This window comes from Mya arenaria, chromosome 2, assembly GCF_026914265.1.
Source record: "Mya arenaria isolate MELC-2E11 chromosome 2, ASM2691426v1".
NCBI lineage: Eukaryota > Metazoa > Mollusca > Bivalvia > Myida > Myidae > Mya > Mya arenaria.
In genome coordinates this window covers 24,135,778-24,145,534 of record NC_069123.1, presented here as the reverse complement: position 1 = coordinate 24,145,534, position 9,757 = coordinate 24,135,778, and the positions used below count along the sequence as shown (strand labels likewise).

General features: G+C 35.1%; 1 protein-coding gene across 1 annotated transcript; it reads right to left on the bottom strand.

The window, feature by feature from the left end:
- Positions 1 to 363: 363 nt before the first annotated feature.
- Positions 364 to 5,288, bottom strand: LOC128213868 (uncharacterized). The gene is made up of 3 exons (XM_052919939.1): positions 5,192 to 5,288; positions 4,484 to 4,629; positions 364 to 1,440 (listed from the first exon to the last, which is right to left on the bottom strand). The coding sequence occupies exons 1-3, from the start codon at positions 5,286 to 5,288 to the stop codon at positions 364 to 366; spliced, it is 1,320 nt and encodes a 439-aa protein (XP_052775899.1).
- Between the last annotated feature and the right edge of the window lie 4,469 nt (positions 5,289 to 9,757).

The following is a 9,757-nucleotide window of genomic DNA, read 5'->3' as shown; positions in this document are numbered from 1 at the left end:
CAACAGCAGCAGTCGAACAGACATTCTTTTATTTAATACCCAGGGTAAGAATACGGTAAACTCTCTCTATATAAATGTATTTAACGAACAATGAAACTTAGAAATCGGTAACTTAATCTTTATTGTAAAAATAACATAATAATAAATATATGCTGTGATAATATGTCGGTTGATATCACATACAAATATATCAGGAATTAAAACTAGTAATAAATAACACATAATGGAAACATATCAGGAATGAAATAATTGGTGAAAATAAATATGTGTCACATGATCACATATCAGGTAATATCACGTGAAAATATATCCAGAATGAACCAAAAAACTCGTGATAATAAACTAATATGATATCATAAAATATCACGAATTAAATAATTCTGAAGGTCGATCGTCGTATTCAAATAGTTTAAAATCTTGAGCATAAATAAGACGAATTTTCTCCAACTCCTGTGGGGTAATAGTCGAGTAAGACTTAAGAAAGTGTTCGTGCTGAAGTTTCTTCCTCTCGGATGAAGGGCACGCATCCCTGGATTTCAAGGCCATTTGATAAAACTGTTCTAAGGTCAAGGTCGTTGATTGTGCCTCTGTGAAGGGCATTTCTTCTGGGCCAATCAGACCCCTCATCTGCATTTTCAACCAGGCACGTTTTAAAGCTTCATAGAAGCTAATACAGTTTATATAAGCTTTTTTAAACCCAGCGTGAAACGGCTGATGGCAAGAATCTCGTATTGCGTCATCGGAAGCTAAAACGCTGCCGTTCTGCTGCAGTAGGTCAATGGTTTTGTTTGAAATCTGCATTTTTCGAACTAACTCAATAGAATCAAGGCCAAAGGTTTCCATTTTTCCTACGAAGTCGTATTTAACTCTACACGGTCCACAAATATCCGTCTGGATTAGAAAATGACCGTCCGGCCGAGCTGGTTTCCGCAAAACTCTTGGATCTAACGTCAATATGACGTATTGTATAAACTCGCGGAACGTAAGGTCGTGACCGCATTGCTGACTTAGTCGAGTGGCATTTTTTCTTAATTGGCGGATAGCGTTCACAGATATTATTTTCCAGTATACGGGATTTGGCGCTACCAATTTATCTACGTATGCTGACACTAGCCGCTGGTACGGATCCCGTACAAACATAAACCGCGTAGTCGCGGCGATAGGTGACCTCTTTCCTGGCAAATCCTGTTCAAAGCTAATATCATACGGATTTATCAAATCTTGGTACTTTGGCAATGTCTTCATCATAAACAGACGTTTTACGAAGGTGGTTCCAACCTTCCAGATGATACAGAGTTCGGTCTTTCCGCTCTGGTACGTTCCCAACTTCGGCTTGTGTACTGCAAACCGGCCTGATGGCGCCGAGCACTTGGCTCTAACTCTGGAAGCGAGGTTATACCCGTCGGTTTTCTTCACAAGAGGTTTTGGCTTTTGGGTTGTCTGTGAAAAAAAAATAGTTCAGTTAATATTAAAATGATGATATGGTATATCAGATATGGTACGAGTGTACGATCAAAGCAAATATAATGTTCGGAATGTTAAATAGTTCCTTTAAAGCTGCACTTTCACAGCTTGACAGTTTTGACATTTTTATTTCCAGGGGCGTAGCTAGCCCTCTATTCATGTGGATTCATAATTGTGGTATTGGGGCTGGGGGGCATGCCCCCAAAACCCGGAAACATAAGCAATTTGGTGTAGTCTGGGCGTTCTGTGGTACTAGTACTGGGAAATGGACAGTTTTATGATCATATATTAACAAATAAACCCTTGAATCGACGGATGGCTGATATTTTGGCATGTGGATTCAGCCGTGATTTTGTGTATAGGCAGCAACGCGTCTGAATTCTGTTTCAGAATCAGCTGATTTTGGAATCAATATTTTCAATGCAGTCATATAAGGCGGATAACACAAAGTAGAACACATCTTAATTGTTCGAATAAACGGCCGAAAAATTCAATTTCTGAAAGCGTTTCGTAACGCTTTTATTCATAAAACATCTTTTTTCGACTATAGATATAAAATACTGCGATCTAATATGCGACCAGTCTTCTTATATCACTGGTTTCTAGACAATCACGGAAAACAGGGCTCATTATAAGATAAAAAAAGAAAAAGAAAAATGTCGAAACGGTCAATCTGTGAGAGTGCAGCTTTAACTATATACAATAAAGATTGTTAACTGGAAAGTTACAGTTTATGATCATGGTGATTAAGTAAGTTTAATTACATTGTATTTACCACTGGAAAATGGATACAACTATTTTTAATCAATAACCTAATGAACAAGGTTATTCAACGTTGAAAACTGTGACAATATGAAAGGCATTAAATATGTATAAATGTTAGATCATTCGTGCACTGTAAGACCTTATTTTTCCGAGATCATATTCTTCCCACCTGGGAAAAATAGGATCCTATACTTCACAGTTGGGAAAAATAAGATTTCTTTTGTCACCCATTTAGAACGTATATGTCACAGCTCCTGGGAAATTTGTGATCGAAGTCGGGATTTTATGTACCATGAAATCACATTCTTCACACTCGGGTATAAAATGGCATGATTGTTTAACAAAAAAGCATTTTTTTAAAAGTGAGTCACATTTGTCACAGATTGCTATTGTCAGTATTACAGATATATTTTGTTGATATACATGTATGCGGATATATTTAAGGCGGGTCAACTTTAGCCCCTCATAAAGTCCGTATTACCTGGCTGCCTTAATCTAGCCACGCGTCCAATAGTTTAACAATTGCTAAAATAGCTTATGTCTACGCTACTATTGCACTGAGAGGAGAAATCGATAGAGATCACCGTCAGCTTGTAAAGCTCCAAAGTTGGAAATTTAGAGATTCAGCGAAAACCAAATAGATGACATATACCTTTAGGGTAGGACAACTGAATTTCAATTATTTTACTGGTGATTTCTTACGTTTATGCCAAAAAGTTGTAAGTTTCGTTTTTTATGCATTAAACATTCATTTTCGAACGTAAATATAAAAACTGCGATCTGATATTTTGTCAGCAGTCTTATATTACTGGTTTCCAGAAATTTACACATAACAATGGCTAATTTAAAGATAAAAAAGGTGTCAAAACGGTCAATCTGTGAGAGTTCAGCTTAAGGTACTAAAATAGCCTTCTTAAAATATGGACATTACGAAATAGACATCTATTAGCCTATTTTCATATTAGAAATTAAAGCGGCTATACACCGTATGATGAAATAGCGAAAAAAAACTGTCAAAAACTGACACAAACTTGGTATCGAAGAGTACAATGCATTGAAACTAAATAACTGAAGTAGTAAAAAGATTACTAGGTATGTATACCTAGAATAATTCATTATTATGCGTTATTTGCTAGTCGATGTTATCACGTGATATTACCAAGTCAGGCATTTAGCTTAAATATTTCAAATATATATAATAAACCTTCGTAGCACAGTGTATACAACACTAGACAGCAATTTTGGCGACACCGGTTCGAACCCGGTCATCGACTCGATTTTTTTTTACATTTTGGTATTATTTTTTTTACATTTATGACATCAAAGAGTAAAGCATTTTATTAAACAATTGTCCTGAGATTCGTCACAAAAAACTTTGTTTGGTGCCAATCTGGTGTATAGTCCCTTTAGGTAAATAAGTAAATTTAAAAAGTGAACATAACGTGTTTTCCCAACTAAAATTTGTTTCCATTTCATATCCGTGACCGGTCACGTACACCACAATATCGGACATTGATGACATATTTTCTTTCATTCTTTGAAGTTCAACAAAACATAGTTGCTATATTATTATTATTATCGGTATAAATTTTATATTTCTATTTCTGCACACACAATCATTTTAATAGTACCAAAATTCTATGTTTATAACATCTTAAGTTTCTTATAACAGGATTAATCTAAGCGCTTTATTTTTGCTTTGGTATATTGTTTTGCAATAATTATATCTTTACGTGTAGGTAATTATCTTTATGATAAACACTAAACCTTTAAGCACTCACCAATCATTTAATATTTTAGCGTTTGCAGCTATTACAAACACGGTTTCAATCTTGTAATTGATGTTTTCCAAAAATGCATTATTTAGTAAGTAGTTAAAGGTTTATCTCTCAAAAACTATGTTTGTTATACAAGTGTATGTTTTGATTTTGAATAAGAGTGTCACTTAAAATATGGAGACGGCATCCTGAACCATATCCTGGTACAGCCAATCGCTACACTGTACCATTCTCTAAATCACAGTTTCCTAGTTCGCATTACAGAAGATTTTCTTCATCTTATTTAACCTTCAACGGTAAGAAATGCGTCCATTTTCAAACAAATTAAGATTAATACCTCTTTTTTAATAGCCGTGAATGGGCCTTACCTAGGATGTCCCCGAGACGCGGGGCTACTCATTATGTACATTTCCGAAAGAAAACGGAAATGACCGAGAAGGTATGATTGCATGATTTAAGATGGTATTTATGAGTACCTTTTTGGTAACATTCAGTTCCACCATTATTTCCGGAATCTGTAATTGCACACTTCCGGAATTATTCCACGTCATATCCGCTTGCAGGAGTTGGCGGAAATATCCATCAATATCGCCTGTATTTTGAAATGTTGAAGCAATCATGTCTGAAAGGAGAAAAACAATCACTTGAAATCAAAAGACAATATTTTGAAACTGTATATATTTGTTAACATGTGTGATAAAAAATAATACTCTTAATGACTGTAAATTAAAACAGTTAAGAGTATTTAACTATGATAAAGGTCGTTAATCCAGCATTGTGCACAACCAGCGCCCACCTACCCTCCCCTTTCAATTATTGTCCAAGCGAGTTTTTCATGTCAATATGGCATATAATTATGAAATGCACCCTTTTACACCAGAGTAAGCTTAAAAATAAATTCGGGGACTGCATCAAAACCTTATATAAAAAATAATGTATATGTTTTTTTTCTAACAGTGCTTTGGGCGGGAATTCACGTCCTATGGTGCGTCCCCATGTACACCCCTTCTAACAAATCAATTCATTACTATTCCATTCCTGTCTATACAAAATACACAGTGTTGAATATACAGTACAGCTATACAATGCAATGCAATATAATGCAATGAGCAGTGCAGTGTAGTGCATTACGGAACATTGCAGTGCGGTGCAGGACAATGCAATACTATAAAATGCTAAATTACCTGAGGTAAGAGATATCTTTAACGAAATGAGAACGGTGAACGCCAGCCCCGTCACCAGCAGTAGCTTCCGGTGGCGTTTTATGGCCCTCCATACCATCGTCCCTGTCTGCTATAACCAGTCCCTGTCTGCTATAACCAGCCCCTGTCTGCTTTAACCAGTCCCAGTGCTTAAATAAAAACAGATTTTTCAAAAGAAAAAAACAACAACACCTTACCTAACGGACATATTACAACTGGCCCCAATTTCTCGAAACTTCTTAAGCGTAACAGGCTTAAGTTGCTTATTTCAATAAGCCAAAATACATATTGAAAATGGATTTTGATAAACGAAAAATGGTTTATTCTGATAATCATACAGATTATTCCTACATGGTTTCTAAAATATCTTGAAGAAGTAAACATAACACATTTTATAGAACAACAAAAATAGTGAGATTAGCTTAATCCTGTTATAAGGGACTTAAGAAGTTTCGAGAAATTGGGGCCTGTTTGTTTGATGTTTCAATTACATGTACATATATGGCAAGCAATTAATTATTAATAGATTCAAATCAACAGTGTTAATTTCAATATACTTATAACGGGAAATTTTTAACTGATCATGTTTTAATATATAAAATGCATATTTTTATCATAACGCTTTCGAAAAATTAAAAAAAACGTGTAATAATGAATGCCAAACGAAAATTACCTTTTTGTCTTGTATTTCCTGTTAAATTAGTGTATCCAAAAAACTTTCAGTGAAGTAATAATCCTCATTACGAAAAACTGATAATCAGCAACATAATTAAACTGTATTGTATCAAGTATTCCCATATAAAACTAGATTTTGTTCTAACCCCTTAAAATACACACGTCTTAAAATTAAACTCGATTTTTTCCAACCGAAAACAAATACACACGTCTTAATAGAATTAAGTAGCCTTTAGAACTAAGATCAACACTACTATACTCGGCAAAAAAAGTCATGCGACAACAGGTTCAAATATCGATATTTGAAAACAAATATTTATCGGTCACGGATGTTCTCATCTCGGTAGGTTATATTAAGAGAAATGTTGCTTTCTATTGCCTTATTATGTCACTGACAACATCGATTTTGATACCTAGGAAACAACCAACACAAATACCTATTCAATTTTTAACCAGTTTTGTATACATTTAAGTTTGGATTAAATCTCGAGGCTTTATTATTTGCGCGAAACAAAACAAGGACAAAACTGCTAACAACAAAGCAATCAACAGGACTTAAATTTGGGCCTGTCTGGTCTCCTGCCAGTTTGCGTATATCTAAAATAATCCATTTGTGGAAAAAATGCCGTGGTGAACGCACTTTTGTATATTTCAACAAAAAGCGCGTGCGACGTTGTTTATGGTGGTCACAAAGCGCAGTATTTTTAAATCACTATTGAAATCGAATAGTTCCTCCAAAAAGCGCGTTTTTACGATAATTTATTTTCAATTTTAATTATAAGTGGTGCATAGTTATATATTTGATTGCGCTTTATCGAAAAAGCACAATATACTTTTCATAAACCATGCAATAAAAGAAATAAGAAGTAGCGCGTTGACTTATCTTATTACATGGGGAGGGGAGTGTAAGCACTGGTGACATGACCGGAAACACACGTCCGGTGATCCGTCTGAAGGTTTGGACCACTGGACGGATGCACATAGAATGTGGGCTGGTGGAAAGCGACATGGCAACTTGAAACGGCCGTAGAAGTTTTCGGCTGAATACAGATATTAGACCAGACACACGATTGGAACACTATTGTATGGACATGTAATAGCTTTGCGGCTATCTTATTCGGAGTAAATTAGATAACTGTAGGAAATATGGCGAGAGAAAAGGACGGGCGGGGCGTTTACTGTCTTGAAATGCAAACTTTAAGTCATTAAACAACTCACCTTTTGGCTTCGGCTGTTTGAACAGAAGTAAACGGGCGCGGTTATACGATCATTATGCGCATGCGCTTTATTTGTTTTTATAACCAATGAAAACCCTTAAGTAAGGTTTCGGGAGCGGGAAAATCTTGATAGCACGTATTTGTGGGAAGCAACAAGCGTAAAACGTTCATGGTTGAGATATTTTAACTTCAAACTTTCGTATGCTTTGCATTATTTTTTCCATTTCTTTTATTGTATACAGCGTATGATGAAATAGCGACAAAAACAACAACAGAAAACAGTCGAAAACTGACATCAACTTGGTATCGATGTGTACAATGCATTGAAACTAACTAACTGACGTAACCATATAGTTTACAATTAATAATGTTTTTCGCAGTTTTTTTCGTATTTTTCCATTAAAAAGGATTACTAGGTATGTATACCTAGTAGAATTCATTCGTGATTGGCTAGTCGATGTTATCACGTAATATTATCAAGTTAGGTACATAGCTTAAATATTCCAACGTTAAAGGGTAAGCCTTCGTAGCACATTGGATACAACACAGGAAAAAAAACTTTTTTGGTCCTAATCTGGTGTATGGTCCCTTTAAGATCAAATTTGCAGCTTATGCGTCTGTTGAAGTCCATAATCGTTGTTTTAAAGTGTATTTCTCACTATGATCTTATTAGGTATGACGTATAGAATTATGTGAATATTTGACGCCTGGTGACCCCGTATTATTTTGATATATTTCATGCTTTTCGAGTTTTATCAGGGAAATATAATAATAATTTGATCTACATTACGGTGAACTAATTTACGCATTCTAAGCCAGCCACTAAAGTCCTTTCAAATGATACTAATATTTTGTTACAGTTAACAACGTTGTTAACTTCATCGTTGTTAACTTTAAAGGCCTAGTTTAAGCCTTAAACCGTGTATTTGTACACACCCTGTGTTAATTGATCTTAATCTTACTGCCTAATTGTCTGATCAGATCTCCAATCTGAGTATCCTGCTGTGCAGTTCGGGATGTTCTATTATAAAATGGACCCTTAATGGCCCTGAGCCAATAAACGAATACACAGGAAATTGGCGCCTACTGTGACACCAGTGCAATTAGCAGGAGATGCACAACAGGGGATTATCATGCTAAACATTCCTTAAACTAGGCCTTTAAAAGGTGAACTTTTTATGGTGTGCCTATATATATGAATAAAAGAATGATGATGTTGTTTTAAATTTTGTTAGAAATACCACAGATCAATAACACATCCAGAGCAGGAACGACTTTAAAGTTCACAACGATGACGTTAACAACGTGTTAACAACGTGTTAACCTTAACAGCGTTCTAAACATCGGCCCATTATTTGTTGATCGAATACCTTAAAGCTGCATTCTCACAGATATACCAATTTTTATTTATTTTTTTGTCTTGGAAAGAGCAAACTTTTTGCATAAATTTTTGCAAACCAATGATTTAAGATTGCTGACAAAAAATCAGATCGTAGATTTTCATATTTCCGTTCGAAAATTAATGTTTTATTTTTTAAACCGTTACTAACGGTTTAAGAAAAATGCATAAAAACATCATGTTTTAAACTTAAATATAAAAATCTGCGATCTATTTTTTTTGTCAGCAGTCTTATATAACTGGTTTCCACGGATTTTCACAAAAATTGGCTCGATCCAAGACAACAAATAAAAAAAGTTGTCAAAATTGTTCAATCTGTGATAGTGCAGCTTTAAAACAAATACACAGAAAGAAATACTTATATTTTCTTCCCCTACGAGAAGACAAGAACGTTTAATATTTATCATCATTATAATTAAAAATACATTTCATCGTGTCACATCATGCCCTTAAAACATTTATTGATAAATTGTTTCCAGTAAATTAATGAAATTTTAAGATACCATCTCAATGAAGATTTTATCGACACTATTCTATAAAATACCCTATTGAAAATTGAAAATTTGCGACCAAAGGCTAAACAACAAGTCCGGTTGATTATTGTTTGTTTTTTAATTCAATGCATTATTATGAGAACGTATATGACTGTAAAAACTGCAGCTGTGTATTTATTGTTAAAGAAATGTTATCGACCACACACTCTTGTATAAACAACAGCCGATATTATAAGATACGGGGATAGTAGGTGACCCGATATTGGATATACGGGGCAAAGGAAACCATATCGGGTGAGAGCGGAGCTCGAACCCGAATATGGTTTCCTGCGCCCCGTATATCCCATATCGTGTCACCTACTCACCCCGTAACTTATATATCACGTTGACAGCATGTTTACATGTTTCATTTATTCATCGGAATCGGAAAATAGACGCCATTTTGGTAGAATATAAACTTGGTGACCAAATATGGAAAAATATTTATTTATACGGGATCACCGCGTGACCAGTCCTGGACCAATGGCATTGCGTCATTTATATTGGAGGCGTGGTATATAACGTATACTACTGGTAAAACGACGTCGCGTTAATTCAACCAGAACAATTTTGAAATAAACAAAGGTTTCTTAAACCCCTTGCAGGTTATACAACTCAAACGTCAAGCTTTCTCAGCATTCGGAACTCCTCGGCCATTTTTTTCAAAAACAACCTCGGATGTATTTGGACGGTTTACATACTCGAAAAGTGGTGCGTTTAAGTC